Raw genomic sequence first — 22,041 nt, 5'->3', positions numbered from 1 at the left:
AGCAATATCGTCTTTTGGGGACACCAGAAATGGGCTTAACACATTGTGCCCATGTGTAATGGGAGGTTATATTGTCGAGATGATGTAGCCTTGATGAGTTTATCTCATTAACCACTAGGCTAGATGAATTGATTTTAATCTAATTTCTTTTGAACATTATTAAGTAAAGAATATGCTCTAGTATTATTTGTATTGATGATAAAAGCAACAGAAACATTTTAGTATTCATCAGAAATGTTTGAGTTTATCCAACTGTATCATAAATATGTGTACATGAATCTTAATCAAAGAGTGATGATACCAGATGTTCACAAAATATCTCATTTCTGGTGTCCCCCGTCGTGATATTGCTGGAATATAGCTGAAAGCAGCGTAAAACTAAACTTACTCACTCACTCACTCATAAAATATCTGCCCCACTTGTGGAGTATGTCACTAACACATGCAAAAGCAAGGCAATCAGTTGAACAGCCTTATTTCTTAAAACGGAAGTTATTGTACTGATTCAGTAAGAAAGTTCATGTGAATGTGGGGCAGTGGGGTAGCCCAGTGGTTAAAGCATTCGCTCATCACGCCAAAGACACGGGTTCGATTCCCCACATGGGTACAATGTGTGAAGCCCATTTTGGGTGTCCCCCACCATGATATTGCTGGAATATTGCAAAAAGCAGCATAAAACCCAACTCACTCAACTAAATGTGGGTCTTATCATCACAAACACAGACAAATGTAAGACAATCAGTTCAACAGCCTTATTTTTTTAAATGAAAATAATTGTTCCAGTCCAATATAAGAAAGTTCTACTAAATGTATGTTTTATTCCAAAAATTCAATCATCTTGGGTGACTACATCAAGAATTGTAACATTTGGAGAAAAAAAAGATAGGATCCACTGTATGAACCCTGAAACTGTATCCGAGGGATGAGTTGTTGACGAGTCTTCACATGAAATATACACCACCCAAGTCCAAGATGTCAGTGTCAGCTATCCATTGTACATACGTCAGCATGTCGACTAGTCAGCATGTAGATGTTTATCTACGTCCTTATCGGGATATTTAATGAGGGCTATCCACCTTTGCCATACCTTACTTCAGCCTGATACTGTGTCAGTGTTAAAGAGGTTGTACATAGCATGACAACAGACATCAATCATTGTACATTTCACAGATAGCATTGACATGATATGTGGCCACCAAACAAACAGTACAGAATGCCAGGTTCAAAACAAACTTAAGTTTTACTCAAATTTCAAACTGATTTTGACAATTTGAAACAGAATTTTTAACTCAACTGCATTTTTAACTAAAAAGCCCAAACAACTTAAGTAAATCCACCAAACTCACTCATTTCTTTAACATATTGATTTAAGAAGAAATCGGGCCAGGACTGTTTAGAAACTATTTGAGTGATTTCCATTGGTCAAGTGGTGATAAGTAACTCTGATATGTTATTGCTAAAAACTAACAAAACAGATTCTAGTACCACAATGTGGAAGCCACGGTGGCTGAGCAGGTTAGGTGGCTGACTGTGTGCTGGCGATTAGGTGGTTGACTCTGAGAGTGTGGGTTCGAATCCTAGATGGGATTCAACCCAACAAAAGTACAAGAATCTGTACTTTACTGAGAAAGTGTAATGCCAAATATAACATATTCTATATTGATTATGGAACAATATTTCTGTTCATTTTGACTGTTTGCATGTGTAATCTGGCTTTAAAAATAGGAAACAGTGAAGTTGTTTGTATGACAGGCAGTGTGAAATCGGTGACTAACAGCTGTTCTAGACATCAAGTGAAATAACAGCTACTTGTCATTCTCAGGCGTTACATTATTAATGAAGGAATATGTACATATACAATGAGCTTGACACATTTGACTACAGCTTACTCATATCCATGGGAATAAGGATCTCTGTGATTTATAAAACCATGTCATCATGATTTGAGACAAAATCTGAATCATTCTTACTGCCCATGTTCAACTAGTTTTGTTCTCTATTTCAAAGCAACTTTTATTTGAGTGGCCAGGATTGTGTGGTCACGATCACTGACTTGATATCCCAATTGCGTAGGTCAATGCTCATGCTGTTGACCACTGGATTGTCTGATCCAGACTCGAATATTTACAGAGTAGCACTGTTTGTCTAGTGCCAATAAGATACACACGAAAAGAATTCTTTGTTATTTCGGCATATTGTGGCTTGTAGATTTGTTGATTGGGTTTAATGCCTGTCATAATGTCAACATGCTTTAACATCGAGATCTACTGTGACCTTAGACCATGTTTATGTTCTTCATGGAACATACATGCAATGTATTTCATGTTCATTGCAATAAGTCACACTAAATATACATCAACTTACCACAAACCTGTCAATTAAAATTGACATTGCTATGTACAAACATGTTGCCATCAATTTCATCTTCTACATAGAGTGATATAAATAAGTAGTCAACACATTTGTTCCCAATTACACATATTGTGTTGTTTATTTCAAAATCCTCAGTAATGACTGACACAAGTATACAGACAACATTAATCCAGTCAATTAAGTACACACATGGTATCGTCTATTTCAAAATCCTGTGTAATGAGTGACACTAGTCTACAGACTACACACTCTCTGTCATGCTATTGACGACATGATAGGCATGTTTATTACCACGGGTTTGATAACAGGTGATTTGAGACAATCAGCCTCCCCTCATTATCTTGTCTCCGGTCATTTAGGGTCAGTGGCTGGAATTTGTGTCTCAATCTTTATGTGATGTATGTCAAGAAAGAGCAGTGATGAAGTATTTACGACAAGGATACTGCGTGTTTGCGCCTCCTCCACGTGGGCCGTTCCACGTACACATTGACTTAGGATGCTGATAAATCTCTCTAATAGTGGATGCTAAAAACACATGAGATACTGGTACCGTTCATGTACACTCCTATAAACTGAAATTACTTTATCGCATATGTATGTCAAAATAATAAATTTCATATGAAATAAAATTTTAATGTTTACATTTATATACCCCACTTATATGGTACAGGTATATGCTCACATGCGATCTGTTTGTTCCCCAATATGCATTCCAATTATCATTCTCACCTCCCTGGGGAGAAACAATATACAACACATTCGGCAACTAAGAGACTACGTAAAATGATTAGTATTTAGTGGGTTTTTTATGCTTTCATATAGAATTTGATGTTATTTGTTATCATCCATCTAAAGAACAATATGATTATGGTAACTGAAGAAAAGAATATTGTTTAAGCAGCTCATGAACCCATATTTTTAATTAAAAGACATGAAGATGGTTATAATTATTCAAATGCTATAACCATGCACACAAGCACCAGTTCAAACTCAGAAGCCATCTAATCATTAACCATTCACAAAAAAAAACAATGTTCCCAGTCTGGCTGCCATACTTAATCTGATTGGGTAGATTATCCCTATTATGATAATCCAAGCCAATTAAGTACCTGACAAAGGTGACACCAAGGCTTCTGTGAAAGTCTTACAAGCAGGCTCCGTGGAAAGGTATAGTGTCCTTAATTAACCTTTGTTTACACAGACAAACAGTGAGCTGTGGTCAAGACTGGCCATAATACCTAATGATCTGTGAAGTGGTAAATAAACAGACTATACAGTTAAAACAACAACAAGCCCCATGCCATGCTACCAACATTTAAGGAGGCCAGTTTAATCAGCACAACCATTAAAGGTCTAAGATCCACTGGAGTAGGAGGAAGGATATTTCGTGTGTTTTGTAATTGTGAAATTATTTACAAATATATTCATCAAAATGAGGGAACTGGCAAGAAACTCACATGTTTCTGCTTTGCATGCAAGCCTCAAGGTTGGTATAAGCTGAAACGTTGCATGTATAAATGCTTTGGATATTGCATCTGTACATTCATCAGCTAGTTTTCATTGTACTTAGGATTGAATATTCAATTGATTATATATATTTTTTAAATCAAGATTCTAATTTTTAATATATGTTTTTGTTTCTTCACCAGTCTTCAAGGAGCCAACCTGCCATTGGTCTCAAACAGACTCCAAAGTCAAGGGTAAGTTTCTAATATTTTGTACTCCCCATTCCCTGATTTCATATGGTTTGGGTTTTTTAAATTCAGTGTTTAATAAATTTAGAAACTAGACACTTTTTCTAACACGTTTATGAAACACACATGTACCTGGATATCTTTAGGTGCAAATACCTAATCTCGCTGAAACACAAATGGAATTTTAACATGTATTGACAGGTCTATTTTTGGCTCATTCCTTGGTAAGAGTGCATTTCAAAAGATTCACAACAAAAAAGTCTGTAAAGAACCGCGTAGGCAAGCTTATGGTTAAATTGTAAGTAAATAAGTTTGAGCCCACCAACCTGGTGGTCCTGTTGTTTTTTGTCTCCTTGCTCCGAGCAGTTTTAGACGCTGCGTTACAAATGGCTTCATCTTAATCTATGTTAAACCGTTCACGATTATATTTCCTTAATCTCTGAAGTAAGGTTACTTGGTGGATATCTGTTTAGATGTAACCACCGTTTGAAAGCTTAATCCTAGTTTGACTATTCAGAGATTCTCAGATGATGAATAAAATACATCATTGCAGATACAAGTTCTACCTTGAAAAATGGCATATCAGTTTGTAAAAGCAATTAAATACTTCTGTTCAAACACGATATAATCTACAGACAGTGAGTCTAGTATGGACACAATAATTAAATATTCAGTAAACAAACATGACAGCCCAATGTGTAAATTTAATTTCATATCCATCAAGGCTTTTCCTTGACAGTGAAGCTTGTGTGTTACTTTCTCTTCTTAAGGGAACAGAAATGGAGTGAACATTTATGAAATATGGATTCTGACAATGTTTGTAATTTGTTTCATGTACATTTCAAAAGAAGGGCTCCTGCTTTTCGCCAACTTGTGATCTATTTTGACATCTGTATGTGAATCTTCCACAGCTGTAGTTTAAAATTATTAATCACATGTACAAGTAAACCTATTTTTTAACAAAGAATGTCAGTTTTAAAGAACATGTCAATTTTTGTCAGAATGTCAGTTTTACTGTGAGTCACACTCGACCCCCTCTTAGCCTTAATATGTGCTTTAATCTTACAATACGTCTTTAATGTAAAACATCGCCCAAGATGTCTCTGCATGGATAGGTGTTTGAAGTCGACCACATGCATATTATACTACAAACACACCAGTAAATATCCCTTTGTCTCAGAGTCTGTTCATATCTTGCACATTGAAACCAGATAACACGGTTTCAGAACTTCTGAAAGAAAAATATTCACCCAAAGCGATCAACTTGGTGGCCATTTGGCTATAGATGTTTCCTGGGTTGAAAATGTGTAAACAATGGGTGTTTGGTTATAATAAACATCTGTGTTGTTGTCGTAGGATCTTAGATCAAAGGCAACTGTAACCTTCATACACGAAGGAAAACATATCATCGACTCTATTGGGACAGAGAATGCCTTGTGCCTCCAGCAGGGTCATTTCAAGCATGCATTTTTATAGTGTAAATGCCTTCATTTTTCTATCTTACTTTTAAAATATGAAACAGAAAATAACCCACTTTGAAACACATTCCATTCCAAATTAGACACAAATGGATCCCTGAAGACCAGAGACACCAGGTGTTCATTAATGTATTTATTGCTTCATTCCTTCATCTACAACTTTCTTTTTTCTTTCTTTTTTTGCTTCATTTCTGTTTTCATAGCTTCTTTTTCATTCATTACTTGATTTTATTTACGTGATTTATAATTCAGTGTTTCTCATAATCCTTCTGTCCATTGTGGTTTCCAACTATTTTTACTTTTGTCTTCTCCTTTTGATTAATCATTTTATCTTTTATTAACTTTTACTCTGCTTTTACTCTGTCACTGGTAAACACCATATGCTTCTTAGATTGACCACAACTCAGCTATTTAAACAATGGTAACAACATCATTGACTTCAATCAATCTCTACAACATATTGATCAGAGACTTCTGGCTAATCAGCATACACTTGACCAAAACCCTGCAAGTACATCTCCCAGACCCCGATAATACATCCCCCTTCCCCAGTCACACATCCCCAGTGCCAGTTGACCCTACCAATCAGACATCACCCCAGGGACACTGGGTGGGCCAGGCATCCCCAGGACCCCACATGGGATGTACTTAAACAGTCAGGGTAGAGGGATGACCCCAGGCAGTGCTAATAGTAAACCTTAATTGTTGCTGTTGTTTTCGTTAGGGTATTTCTCTCCAGGTTTCATTCTGACATCTGTTTGAATTGTCTTGGTGTCTTGGCTTCAGGAAATGAAATTAGTGATGTTTACTTTTCTGGCAATTTGTTTAGTTAATGTTGATTCTTCCACTAAATACTGACTTAATTTGACTCTGTATATGAATACAATCTACTACAGTGAAACCCTGTTTATCCAGAACAACCATTATCAGGGAATTCATTGTAGTTGTGTCATGTACAAATGTAATTTGTATGTGTATGTTTTGGGCAATACAGTCTCTACGGCAGAGTTTCCAGATTATAACGGTCTACATTTAGAAGAATCTCAGCCATGACTTACTACTGGAGATTTGATAAAAATCCAGCATTTAAAATCTTCCATGTATAATGTTCCTAACATATATGTTGCATATCTGTCAAAGAAAAAATGGCATTTTCTTACAAGCTTCATCACATTCTTTACATCACAAGACCCTTCTCTTTCTCCCTCCCATATTCATCTGTTCCCAACCCTCACAACAGGGCTGCCCACTTGCATCATAAAGAAGATAGCGCCAATGACCAAACTGCATCGGTCACTAACTGTGGCCCCACTTCCAGGAATTTTGGCATCATGCTCAACCTTTGATCTTCCTAGCTTGTCACTATGAAGCTGGTATCAGAGGAATTCTCTCCATCATGTCTCATCATGCTTATCTTACTTAATACTCTCATCCCACCGCTCTCCTCTCTTCACATCCATTTGCAACTCAATATTGGTCTGATTCCCCTTTATCAACCCTACAGAGAGTTCGGTTTTACTTGGACATTCCATTAAATTCTTCAACACTCACATCAAAATGATGACATTAAATCCCCACTTTGGTATGATTTTACCTATTCCCAGCTGCCATCACACTTTCAGGAATTCATTTGGGTTTAAAAAAAATACAGGCTTATACACAACACACAGGTTGATTAAATTTAAACCAGATTTTAGAATAATGAATTTAACATGCAAACCTGTAATTTGAAATGCCTCAGATTCTTAAATTCCTTTGAAATAGCCTACAATCTGTAATATATTTATAGTGGTAATCCTTGAGAGTTTTTCTGGCTTTGATGTACCCGTAAAGTTAATTGTCTTGCATCATACATAACCCCCTCAATTCCGTTTACACCCCTCAGTCTTATGGGACCTACTTGACACTTATCTGTGAACCCCTGTCTTTGATGTCTATATCCCTATTATGACACCTCAGCCTTGGCCTTGTTAATAGCACTTGTACAGTGTCTGTACATCAGTCTTACACTGCCCTCTATATCCTCAACATGGTATGTATTTCATGTTTATTTCACAGCTGTCGAAATGTACACAAACTCCAAGCTGTTCATTTTCAATCACCTGTGTATTTCTCTTTTTGTCAAGATTTAAATGTTATTTCACTCTCCCTGAGATTTTTAATACTTAAAGTGAAAAACTAAGATTCCAGAGACTTGTAGGAATATTGGGGCTTATTTCAGGGCGTATGTTTCAGAGTGGTGTCTTCAGAAAATATGAGCACTCCCTTATACAAATAAATTATTTTCTTTTCATTACCATTTCTTGTATAAATCAGACAAATTTACTTACATGAACACACTGTAAATGTGTTCCGCCCAACATGCTGAGATGTTTATGAGCATATTTTTCTTGTTTACAACTGACCTTACCCTCATGAGCTAGAAATTTAATTAGTGTTTCCATGGTGATGAATCAAATTAATCACTCAATTTGGGCAAATTCACAAAAATCCATATTTGCTGCTTCCTTTATCAAAAGGATATCATCAAATAATTCCGTCTTGGTCATTAGCCCATAAAATTTTGTAATTGCTGTTTCTCGATCGTTTTTAAGTAGCTTAATGTCAGAGAAAAGAGTGGCCCAAATTTCGGTAAAGTCAGGAATGATGGAATTGGTTTGTGCCATTCCTATAGAGACTCTGAGTGAATGAGTTTGGATCCTAACAGAAGAAATTATCGATTGATGATGAAAATGTGACTCATTCAAGATGACCGTGTTAGCATGGGGTGAATCATTTGGCTGAAACCGTATTGCAATAAAATGTGAGCCGGACACTTGTTTGTTTACATCGACTCTTGCCTTATTTAAGATGGTGCTAGATTCCTACTGACCATTTTAGTACCAGGAATGGTTTCCGTGGTGTCGTTTTCAAGTCAGGATTTTATGGACAAGAAAGAATTCACATGTCTGAAGATGAACGAGTGTTTTTCATGGACTAAGTGCCTATCTGTGTTCTCATGTTTTCCTTTCAACAAAAAGGTATTAACGTTTTCTGCTTTGATTCCATATTGCATGCAATCTTTATGCTTTGATTATTATTCAATATCGACATCTTTCATATCAGAATATTATGCCATTCCTATCGATCAGTTCTGTTGTTCGTCATTTCATACAAATCAATCATTTTCATATTCTGTTGCATTAGTACCATGCAATACCTGTTCTGTTTTCTCAACAAGTTGTATTCAAAAATTGAACCAAGTGTTAAAGGCATTTTTTTAAAACCATGAGTCAGACCAGTACTTGGCACCAATAATCCAATTGTTCAGACCCTCTGTAATCTTGTGATTAAAGATTTATAACAATTTAGTTCATGACTCATACCTCAGTGGCTTGAAGAAATTCCATTTTATGCCTGAAATATGCATGGTTGAATTCTGAACAGTAGAACTGACATAAAATGTTTGAATAAAATGTCATTTTACAACCACAGAGATCAGTTGTTTTCTAAAGTAGAATCTTGAATTAATTAAATTTCAACTTAAATATCAACAGTGACTTGTGTGGCTGCTATCTAGTGATCGGATGTTTATACTACTTGTCTAAGCACTGTTTACAATATGACCCACAGGGTAAACTGACACTACTTGAAACATAAAGTACCATTACCCAAACCACTATCGAGTCACAGATTTCAGTGTAAATTCAACATAAATACATACTTTTTTCATAAAACTAATTAAATTTCAATATAGATCTCTGGTGCCAATGATGCTGCATTACATCTGACCATATTACATATTTCCATATATTTGATCACACTAGTAATCTCTTCTGATCACTGTCTAATGTAATAAATGATGAAAAAAATTGAAAGTTTAAATTTTAAAAGAATAGTAAAATTTCAAATGTATAAAATCAAAATCGTCTGACTACAGTATTGGGGTTGTTTATTTGATATGTTCAAGAGAACTCTGGTTAATTAGTCTGGGGACCAGGGGTCAGAGAGCTTGTCAATATACACAGCCAGACATTGTTATGACTGCCTTGACAGCTGATGACACTCGTCAATAGACATATCAGTAGGGGTGCCAGATCCCACACAGTGGCTTGGCTGACAACCTCGGTGAAGGTGGCCTGGTAATTAACTGACTAATCTGTTCTAATCTTAGGCTGACATTAGAAGAAATCATTTCCATCTTAAGATGTATTTACTTTACCAGCATCTTGTCTTCATATTGATATTAATCTTGACTTTTAAGAAAAGCATCAAATATAAAAAATAACAGTGATGTATCAACATATTCACAAATATAATGCAATAATATTTTCGTAATATCAATATTTTTTGTCTACATATATGAAAAGAAGCAAATATTGAATAACAGCGATATTTCCTCATGCATTCACAAATATAATGCAATTAAATAATATTGTGGTATTTTCACCCTGGAACTTGGTGTTATTTTTCAAAACTAGTCAAGTTGCAATTACTGCCCCTCTTAAAATTCAGTCAGAAATCTCAGAATATTGTGACACAATTATGTATCACCCCCAGCCAGCCACCCACACATTAACTGTAAATTACACTGCCCTGCCCCTACACACTGTAAGCAAACTGCCAGAAAGTCATTGGGACCAGGTCGTCACTGCAGGTAGGACAATGGGGCTTTGATATGTTGGCAGCCATGGCCTCCCCTTCCCCTCCCACTTATAGGGGTGGGCATTTGACACCCACCCTGTACATTCCTCCACCCGGTTCCCATCCATAAATGTGAGTACCTGTAACAATGTAGGTGACTCAGCTGGGAGTTATACAGTGTTAATGTAAATCACTGGATACCGGATTTAAAAGGTGCATGGAGATTGAGTTGATAGCAGGATATCATTTCAGTGTTTATGTCAGGTTAGATGATGTGATATTTATCTTTTGTTGTTACATTTTTCCTATTTTTGTACGTTTTCACTCTCACTCTGGTTACTTTTGCAGGTGTAGTGTAATATTAGTCCTGCTCCAAGGCTGTACTGAGTGCTAAGCCCGTGCATGTACAGTAATTCTATCCTTTAAAAAGGCAAATCTAGATAAGTGGACGTTACAAGGACCTGTTACAAGTCTGTTATTACCTGAGAGACTTGTGCAAGTTTACTGTAGTATAGGCATCAGTATCTAGGGCCATATTGTTTTCATGTTTTGTTTCATTTATTGAATATCAAAACATGATAATTATCATTAATACTCGTCATCCATAAAATTTTGTCAACCCCTCTCCAATTTAGTGTACTGTCTAACACATCTTGATATCACCCCTAAACCTAGTTCTTTCCGCTTCCGGGTCACTAATCCTCTGTTATATTGATCAAAGCACACCCGACCTTCATGCCAAATCCCCATCAATACTGGTCCCTCCCACCATCCAAGCATACCCCATCCAAATCCCACACAACAATAACCCTTATCCCCTTTAACCCACATCCAACCCCCATACTCTTACAAAGCACCTTCCCCAGCCAAAGCCTCCAAATCCCATCCCCCAGTTGTGTGGCACTACCCCCCTCCCTCCTTCACTCCTACCCCCTCCTCCAAGCTCTAGGCCTCATTGATATCTGAGGCAGGAATAGACTGGTACAGCAGTGGGAGTACTCCAGGTCCCTGGCTTAAACATGATGCACTTTCCTTCATCACTGGATGCTGGAGATGTCTCTCATACCTAGCACTGTCTGCTTCTACCGACACTCCTCTACAAAGGTTCCATTCACACTTCACAACTTGAACCCCCTTCTAAAATTCAAACTTGCTTCCTGACCATATACCAAAGGATGGATCGGAATACCAGTGATAACTTAACCGAGGTCAGACCTGAGCAGCGAGACATAAACGCAAGGACTTAGAATTAGAGACAGGAGTGGGCTTATAGTTGACTTCTAACATTGACCAGTGGGATCTGATTCAACAGGAAACGGTGTTTTTTGTGTACTTTCAGCCGACCATCTTTGGTACGATTGCACAAGACAAGGCTCCAACCGAGGATCGACGGAGGGTAAGTCAATGTTATAGTTTTTCTCACCCCTTGGTTGAAGGAATAAAACTGAGAAACACGGTCAGTGTCCAGTTCAGTTTTTGTCACCATCACTCGCACCGGTGTTGATAACACTCTGACTGTGACAGGCGGGTGACAGCTATTGACAACTCTCAGTAGGCACAGACAGGTTCTTGACAGCCTGGACATTGGTTATATATTCCAAGGCTGCTGTTCACAGTTTCAGTATTCTTAGGATTTGGTGTTTCCATTCTTGGGAGGTGTTGCTATTCGTGGAATTTTTCAGGTAAAGAATGTGTAGCATTTGTGATCAGGTTCATTTCAAATCTCACTTTTGAAATTTGTTTGCAAACTTGATATCACTGGTTGTTTATGTGTCAACGAAGGCTATTTTCTGTGAGTGAAATTTGAATTTCATACAAGTTGATTTGGAGTCTTTTTCTGGCCATGATTGTGTTATCTCAAATTTCTTTGACGTTGAAATCTGTTTCAAAGCACCATACCAGAGCTACTGTTAAAATGACATAAACATTCAGATCTGTCATCCCCATAGTGTTTTTTTTTCAAATTCATTTACCTGCTGTGGAACTTTTCAAGCTGGTGATGAAACACAATCTACCAGAAAGAAAGGGGAATTGGTTTTACATGCCACAAAGCCATCAGTTTCACTCTTCCATTTGTCTGATGCTGATGCTGATATATCTAATGAAAACATCTGCTTGGTCATCAGACCTAAAGATCTTTGAAGATACCCATCCTATAGCATGAATGTCTGGAATTCTCTTCATTTCTGAGTGGACAGTTGATGGTTCAAGTTATTAGATAGCTACTCTCAAATGTCAAGTCAATTATAAAGAGAGTATATTTATCTAATTTGACACCAGTGGGTTAAATTTCAAAATTTTGTTTATGATTATGTTAAAGACATGTGCTGGAATTGGAATGCAATGGTAGAGAAGCCTAGAAATTGTAAATGTATACATTATATAAATTTATAAAATCCAATTTACTTTGAATTACAAAATATCAAATAAATGCATGAAATTTGAATACAATGGGAGAGAAGCCTAGAGATTGTACATTATACATTTAACAAATTTTAAAAATTACAAAATAGCAAACCTAATGCACGTACACTCAACCGGGGAAATTATTCAAATTTCATTTTTTGTATGATAGTTTGAATAAGTCATCGAGTACCCAGTTGCAGCTCCTGGGTTCTAAATATGGTATGTCCATCTGATGGATCAACCAGTGCATGGCTGCTGTAACAAAAGGAGTCTAACACATTTAATGATGCATGTAGCAGTACAGATGGGCACATTTCACATCTGTTGAGGAAGTCGCTAACGGAACACTGGAAAAGTGTGTCACGTAATTGCTCTGTGGAAGGCTCTTAAACCTCCAGAGTTAAAAAAATAGTTTTTCAAGATTCAAATCTTCCTGATGGGTAGATGAAATGGGTCTTAAAGAATAGAATGCCATCTTTGAAATGTCAGATATTCTGTTTTATCAGTTATATATCGTGAGTTGACATGTTTTGTAAGAAGCCAGCATTACCTTGAAATTCAGTTTTGCCAGAAATATTGATATAATAACGTGTCAATCTTCAGGCAACTGTGTCAATTGTAATGCTATGGGATGAGCGAAAGGAGGAGATTAAAAATATTTTGTTTTTTTGATAAACTAACATGCAGTTTTTTTATAAGTTGTTTAACACAGAAATATTTGAGAATGTCACTGTCAGTAAATGGTAGTCTGGTTCAGACAATCCAGTGATTGATAACAAGAGCATTGATCTATTGGGATATGCATTATCCAAGCAAGGGACTCTCACAGCCAAGTCCCTTTAACATATCTCACTGACTGACTGAGTATGGTTTTACGCCGCTTTTAGCAATATTCCAGCAACATCACGGCGGGGGACACCAGAAATGGGCTTCACACATTGTACCCATGTGGGGAATCGAACCCGGGTTTTCGTGATGACGACCAACGCTCTAACCACTAGGCTACCCCACCTCCTTTAACATATCGCGACAACAAGCATGGGTTCAAGATGTCTGAAGGAGGGGTGGATGAATGTTGACCGTATCAATAAGATTGTGGGTTGGATTCAGAACCACTTCTAAATGCCTCCATTGTTGGCATATATCAGAAACATCTTCTTCAACTGGGGTTATGTTTTTAGTGCCACAAAACGCAAGCCTTGCAGCAAGTGCTACATGAGATTTCAGATTTCTTTCAAATATTTACTTTTGTTGATAACCCTATGTCTGGTTCTGTGGTAAAGTATATAGCTAAGAAAACATATAAATAGGCTCAATCTTTGTAAATAAACATAATGGTTGCTAATCTTTCCACAAATTGACACACAGAGGAGCCAAGGTCCTTTCAATGGCGCCATGATTCTCCTTAGGACTGTAGAATTTGAAGAAATTCACATGGCATAATCATTGCAAGAATTGTGTGCTTGTAGATATCACATCTATCATGATTTCGCAGGCGGTTGTTGAAATTCTGAATAATTAATTTAATTACCAACCAGATGTTTCTGAGTGATCATACATGGAAAGTTCAAAAGTGGTTGGGGGCGGTGGGGTAGCCTAGTGGTTAAAGCGTTGGCTCGTCACGCCGAAGACCCGGGTTCGATTCCCCACATGGGCACAATGTGTTAAGCCCATTTCTGGTGTCCCCCGCCGTGATATTGCTGGAATATTGCTAAAAGCGGCGTAAAACTCAAACTCAGTCAGTCAAAAGTGGTTGTTTTCTGCAGTAAAGATTCACTCTCCGATCATGAGAAGAGTCATTAAATTTAATACAAATGTGACATTTTTTTGTATTAGAACTTAAAAAATATAACTAATTGACAAAAAGGTTTAACAAGCATAGTCAAAACAATTGAAGAATTTAAGTTTGCAGAATTTCTATTTGAAACCCTATTTTCAAAGTTAATAGATTTTAACAGGATATCCATGTAACACTCAGCTGTCAGTAGAAGGGGTAATTATACGAATCTCTCCAAGTCAGTATAAGGGTCTACTGTTCTCAAGACAGTAATCTTGGCTGCAATTACCGTGTCGTCAATGCTGAGTAGCTTCATTTACAACACAAGCCTTCCTTTGTTTTGTCCGACAGATTACATTTGTAGCGTTGTTGTCAAATGGATGTGGAAGAGTGAAGGACATACAAGATGTAATTATCAACTGGCTCTTGCTCTGCTTTTCGCATTAGTTAAAAAAATATTTGAAGCTCAGAGGAGTGTTTTTCACCATTTCATCCAAATTTGATTGCTGTTTATTCTCGTGAATTTTTGAACCTATCCAGACCTCCCACAATTTGGTTGCTGATGATGTGAAGAAACACACAAACAAATTCTTTCATCATGTCTTTTCAAAGATGTCCTTATGCTTCTAATGATTCCAGTCAAAATTCATAATTTGCTGATGAAAGTTGTAAAGGAGATTTAGAATCATCCAACTGCTTGAGTTTTTAGTCAATTACAAGACTTCAGCCTTAACTGCAGCAGCACGATTTGAACCCTCGTCTCTAAATTGGATTAGTGGAAAATGGTGTCTTGGATCCAGATATCCCACCTGGGTCCTCTAGTGCTGTTGAGAAATGTAACAGGCTAGGCCCTCAAAGAGGGGATACAGGCTTGGCATTAAGATCTAATCTGCAGTGCCATTGTATGTTAAATATCTGACTGTAGTGTTCGTAGGATCTAGCTCTGTAACACGATGAAATCTCAAAGATGAAAAGAGGAGATCTAGTAATGTCTCATCCACTCAAACTGATTACATTTGTTAGTGAGGTTTAATCAATGATGGTTACAAAACATAAACTTACATATTTGTATTTTATAGAGTTTTTGTAAAGTTTCAGCTGAAACTAAAAAGTATGAATGTAACTTTGCCAAATCAAGTATTGAAATTCTGTTTTCGTTTTATTCTTTACCTGGGAGAAAGACTGCCTCCATTTTACTCTACCAGTTCTTTTCATCTGGGTGTATCTTTAAGTTTAGTAAATGTATGTAAATAAAGCTTTAAATATACCAGTATATTACTACATAAATCTCATACCTCATGTTTATTCCACAGACAAACTGGTGATATAAATAATGTATGTTTCGAACGTATGAGAAACAATTGTCTGTATTTCTATCGTATGACATTCCATGCACATATGTTACAAGCAAAACACTTCTTGTCAATAACTCGACTGGCTGGTTAATATACAGTGTTATTGTCAGTGCAGACTGCATGTGATTCACACTGGTGAATATATATTGTTGATGCACATACCAAATATCAGCAATAATGTTGCCAGATAGATAATTATGTTTCAGTAAATGTCAGTTATGGTATAAATATAATGATCATAATTATCACGTTGCATGTCATGTTGACAGGAGATGCTAACAGCAGATATAAATGTGTATTTCAAAGCTTCCTGATATGTATATATTTCAGATGTACTTTTCATGTTGAAACTTCCATATCAAGGTCTGATCAGTTTGAAATGGTATATATAGACCATATACAAGATATAGCTTGACATTATACCTGTGTAATTCTTCATATATCAAGCTCAGATGAGTTTTGAATCACGTGCATTTCAGCATCAGACGAGGCTCTCTACGTGCTATAGGATACATATAATGATTATTACCACCTGACACGAAGTCAATATCCTGGATCCTGGTTTGAACGTTAAACCGAAAAATCGCAAGTCATAAGTTGATGAAATGAAAACATATTGTAAAGAGTCATCTCTTCGGGATTATACCAATTTGTACCAGAGATTTATGACTTTTGATGCCATTCCTCCGAAATACATAAATAGCGCGCTTTCTGAGAGCCGCAAGGGTTTGTTGAAGATAGGAATAACCTCCCAGTTGGTGTTTCAGCACCCTCCTGAATTGATAGGACCAACTGAAGGTGTTTGTGCAGCCCTACTCCAATTATCCAGCGAATCCCTTTGCTATTGATTTCTGATAATGTCTCGCCAATTTCAATTCCTCTCCTCATTCCACTTGAGGTGTTGCTGATTTCATTCAAGCTTTTCCTGTTTGCACAATTAGATATCTTTTTCTATTCTAAGACGATACAGGGAAGCGATGACCATAGGGACAGTGTTGTACTTATCTGGTCAATATCAGATTTGACCTTTCAGCAAGATGTTTATTTCAGTGGTCATGTGAATCTGTATCACGTGCACCCAGTCTAGTTCAAGGCTATCTTCATAAGTTTCCTTACAAAAGGAATTCTTCAAAATGTCAAGCTTGGACAGATTTAATGTGCAAATGAAAAATGTCAAGCTTAAATTATTACAGCACAAGTTTCATATGACTTTCATCCAGTGATCACGTGTTTTGACTCTAAGATGGTTAATGTACGCTGCCTAGTTAGATAAGCACTGTCAGGGAATGGAAGCAGGAATGCTGACTGGCTCGAGGTCAGTGACTTGGGGGGTTGTATATATAGATTTGTGTACTGTTTGTTAGCAACAGGCCTTCCTCTCCCTGGTTTATACCATCACTTGGATTTTCTTGGAATTTCTGGAAAGAGTTGTTGTCTTGACGATGCTTGTTTATTGTGGTGTCTCAGACGAGGAACCATTCCTTAGTGTCATGTTGGGAAAGGCAACTTGAAATCGAAACTGATGGTATTCAAGTTCAGGGTAAGTTTTCAATTTGGGTGTTATCACATTTAGCAACTTGGCTGTTGCTATTTGACTTTAAGTTCAGGGTAAATTTTCAAACTGGTATTATCCTATTTAGTACCTTCCATGTCTGTTACTGATATTCAAGTTCGGGGTAGTTTCTAACTGGTATTACCATATTTACCGCCTTTCATGTCTGGTGATGTTTTTGGCCCAGATCATATTTTATTTAACTAGGATAAACCTACAAGATTTGTATGATCAGAATCATTTCAAAATATTTACAATGAGTCCTCATTGTGTATCATTGAGAAAATAAACAACCCTGTTATTTCATAAAACCCCAATATTGTGCAGGCATACCAGTTTAATCTAATGACTGAGTGGAAATTATATTATCATTGCTGACCCCCATTAACTAAGGCAGTTTTGGTAAGACGATATTGGAAGTAATTACGATTCATTGTCATACGCTGGTGGTGGACTGCCTCGGTTATGCATAGAGCTCACATGATGATGTCCCTGATATAATGCGGTGGTGAGAAGAATTGGCCATGTTTGTTTCTCCAAGTCAAGATGTTGGACAATTCTGCATTACATTAACAAGGATCTCTGATTTGAGGAAGCAGGATCTCCCTCCCGAGCTCTCCCTCCCGAGCTCTCCCTCCCAGCTGTCGCGTTGAGTCATTTTGGCCCAAGATATCATTCTAACTGCAATCCATACAACTATTGATTTGGGAGCAGGCTGTGTGATTCAGGTCTTCTGCCATGGAGGGCATATTAGTCAACTATGTAAATATGGTGATAACAGACAGTCAAAACGATACACGTAAGAATCGCTTCTTCGACTTGGAGGCACTGTAACTCGGAGCAAGATAAGGATGTTTTCTACATCACAGGCAGATCCTGGTTTAAGGTATGGTAATGCTGCATTGTCTGTCTAACTGTCGTGACAATCGGGATCTGAGTCATCTGTTTTTGGGTGATCGCTTTTCAATTTCAAAAACTGAAATTTAAATTTTTTAAACTGATTTTTTGGGAAAAGGAGTAAACTGGGTGGTCTTGTAAATCTGTGTGTCACATGTCTTGATCGTGAGGGACTGACTACCTGAGCGTTGCTCGTCAGTCTTTGTTTACCCACCTGCCCCAGGTAGCCTCCAGGTAGCAAGCAGCCAGCGTTGGACGTATCTGATTCCCACATGGATGGTGTTTAGTGGACAAATAGTTGAAGTTGTCGGAGGGTTCAGGGGGATGGGTCAACACTGTGGCATGCTGGGTTGTATTTTGGCTGCGTAGAACAAACCCTGGGTGCTCTATTACTTGTCCCTGAAACGTTGGGAGGTGTGGAACTATTATGATGATGCTTGATGTCAAAACCTCATGCGCCACGATATGTGGTGAATCTCATTCAGTGTAACTGTGGTTATTTTCTACCTTGATGTGGATGATTGTGGAAATTCAGGAGGTAGGTTTGATAGACAAGTGCAGCCTGATGTTGTGTAACTCATTTTAGAATCTGTATGAAATTACAGATTCTTTTTGTATTCCGGTTATATTTGTATGATTTGTATGATTCACTTACTACTGCTTCACAACTGTAGAATACATGTATTTTATAAAATTAAAACATTAATTTCACACAATTTTATAGTATATATTAGCTATTCACTAGGCAGATATGAATGACATTTGAAATTATTGAGGGATTCTGAGATTTAGTATTATACCACATATATCAAAATCATCTTTAGCTCGCATCCATGCAAAATTATTGATGTGCATTTCAAAAGCCCTAAACAGCATTTACCAGTAATTTCTTATTTTAGATTTGTTAATTCTGTTCAACATTGCGCAAGCAGAACCGTCAAAACTTAATTCATTTCCCAAATTTAGTGTTGAGGTTATGATTCATAGATCCGGAGCTCTCAGCGACTTCCGATTCAAGAGCTAGCGTCGCGATCATTTGACCATCTGAATGGAAACTCCCAATGAATGCCCCTATGAGTGGGTTTTCCTATCTTTATCAGATAAGAGTTCTCGCTTCATAAGTCCCACCAGAAACAAAACCCGCCACACGATTTGAATAATCAACGGTCAGAGCTTACTGTGCATGGAAGAATATTTCAAAATGTGGATTCCTAAATTTTTCAACATGACTAAGGTGAGACTGGTTCTGCTTTCTATGTATCAAATATATTTGATATAGCATCTGTAATGATTCATAATTCAGTATGAATTTGTAAAAAAAACTGATAAGGACAACTGTTATTTTCAATCAAAGCAACAACATTATCCACATTTATTCAACAGAACAATGTTAGACCTCAGTGAACATGCTTGACAATATAAATTTGAAGCTTTTTGCTACCGAGATCAATATGTGGAAATTCAGTTGTGCAGGGGTTTCTTGTTTGATCAATGCAGGGATACTATATCTTAAATCAATTGAAAACAATAAAACAATCACCTGGGAGTCATTTACTACCAGTTGCTGGGATACCAATGTTATGAACCTGAAATGTAGTAGAACCGATATCCCCTCTCATTGGCTGAAATGTACATGTGTAAATTGCTGACTGACTGATAGGCCATGTGTTGCTGGGAATATACCCTGCTGTGCTCAACTGCATGTAAGCCATGTGAGTTACGAGGTATATTTCAAATTGATGGAATTTCACCTACTGAAATAAATAACCGATCAGCATTGTTTAAGTTTACTATTATTACTGCTATCACCATGGTGAATTGTAAAGAAAGAATGTGTAATTTGCCATTTTGTATGTTAATTTATTTACGGGTGAAATTGACACCACTGTTGAAACTAATTTAGTGAAACTGAAAGGATTGACGTGTAATTTGTCATGTGCTCAACTGAAACTAACATTAGTTCGAAGTGAAACTGACATCATTGAAGGAAATATTTGTATCTACATAGTCAGTGCATATGCCGATTTCATGCCAAAGGGCAGTTAATCTCTACTGAGTGGAAAGCCTATCTTACTGTTGTTCCTTTGAAAAACGTCAACTATGCCAACCATTTTGAATAAGCCCAACGTAAGTTCAGTTTTTGTAATGTTCTGTGATGTATTACTTAACATGTGCGGGTGGTTTGTTTCCTCATTTGTGTCCCTTTGATGCTCACTTTGTTGTTAATCCGGGGCCTCTAATTTAATAAGTCTAAATAGTTGTATCAATATTCTATGTAGTAAGACATTTCCCCGTGTATGTCTCAATTCACTACCAGTGTAAATTTATCCATCTTCAAAAGGTCTGATTGTATAAACAAATGTGGATATAGTTAAAGTAAATATTTTATTCATTATGAGATGGTCCCTAGGTGATTGATTGCTAATGAAATGCACATGTGTGAATTACATGCCTGACACATGCTTGTTTACCATGTGGCCAGATGGTGACTGTGAGGGGAGGGGTGAGCCATCAGGGGTGGGGCAATCTCAGAAAGGAAGGGCTACACCTTTATTGAGGACACAGTTCAACTCATATTACCATGAGGAATGGTGTTTTGATATTTGGAAGGGCGGATCAGCTGTTTTGAAGATCTGAGAACATTGAAATGTAAAATTTTAAAAGTCCCCAGTATGAAATCCAATCCAACCATGTTTATATCATGTATAATCATGTTTATATCATATTTATTCCTTTCATAATGTTCTGTGTGATACATGAAGTGCAAAGGAATAAAGTCACATTTACATCCCATTACAGCTCAAGCTAAAATGTTGTTTATATCTCCTGTGTTCCTTCTTTCATTCAGATAAACAACAGATGTCTGTGATTAGATATTCAGTGATCAGAGCTTCTAACATCTCTTGCATAATGTCAATTACTTATGTAATTTTGTCAGCTATTTCCAACAAGACAAGCGTGGTCGGTCGCTGTGGGGGAGGCATTCAGTAATAGCTTGGGAGGGTCTGGTTGAAGGTTATTTTGCAATCCATTTCAGTGTTCAGACCAAAATAACAGCACCAAGGGTGTGACATGTTGACATTACTCATACATTCTCCAGCTCTTGGAGCCATTCCTTATATTGGTCTCAGACTTGTTTGCATTTCATTCCATAGTAAGACTTTGTAGTAAGGGTTGTTTTGTATAGAAAATGATATCCATTCACAGTGAATTAGGTTGTAATGTACTCAAAGGAACCACAAATTGGTATTTGTGTGAGGAAACAGTGTTCTGTTCACGCTATATAAATGGAGTTAAGACCAGTCAGTGACAGTATATACCTTGATGCCAGGTTTTTGCTGCTGTTTATAAGATTTTTGACTGAAGTGTACATATTATACAATATAATACATTATGATATGTGTTTGTTTTATTTTACAGCAGAGTGTTGGTCCACAGACTCTGAGCCTTTCACAAATGTTTGACATGGAGAAAAACGGCTTTGACAGCCACATACGATACATAGACGAAACTGATGTAAGTATACCTGCTTTGTCATGCAAAACCCATAGTCTACCTCGTAGCAACATTACACATAAACACTTTCAAGCTTCAGACAGACTTCTGTTGATGTAAGAAACCTTTTGTACCGTGCAAGCGGAAATGACATTGGCTTAGTTCCAAAACATAGAAATTCACATTCGGAACAAATTGGTACATCCTCCAATGTATGATACAAGATGCAATATGTTAAGCTTACATCTCCAGCAAATGACACCAAGATGGTTTGTAAAGTATATTTAGGTTTGAAACTTTGATGGCGGCAGTAAGTATTTGTTTTTCGGAAGATAGGTCAACAGGGGAACAAAACAGTCCTTCAGAGTGTGGTTGAGGCAGTGCATCACAA

At 37.1% G+C, this 22,041-nt stretch overlaps 1 protein-coding gene across 1 annotated transcript in view; it reads left to right on the top strand.

Moving 5' to 3' along the window:
* The window catches only part of LOC124271986 (ras-GEF domain-containing family member 1B-like), a 67,414-nt gene that overhangs the window by 34,863 nt on the left and 10,510 nt on the right, over positions 1 to 22,041 (top strand). Inside the window, 3 exon segments of the mRNA XM_046707152.1 lie at positions 4,023 to 4,073; positions 11,508 to 11,564; positions 21,576 to 21,671. Of these exon segments, the coding sequence (XP_046563108.1) occupies positions 4,023 to 4,073; positions 11,508 to 11,564; positions 21,576 to 21,671 (204 nt within the window).

The sequence above is a fragment of the Haliotis rubra genome, unplaced genomic scaffold, assembly GCF_003918875.1.
Source record: "Haliotis rubra isolate DU_JTF1 unplaced genomic scaffold, ASM391887v1 Scf165, whole genome shotgun sequence".
Classification (NCBI taxonomy): Eukaryota; Metazoa; Mollusca; class Gastropoda; order Lepetellida; family Haliotidae; genus Haliotis; species Haliotis rubra.
The sequence above is the reverse complement of the archived record's forward strand: the minus strand, read 5'-3'. Positions and strand labels throughout refer to the sequence as shown.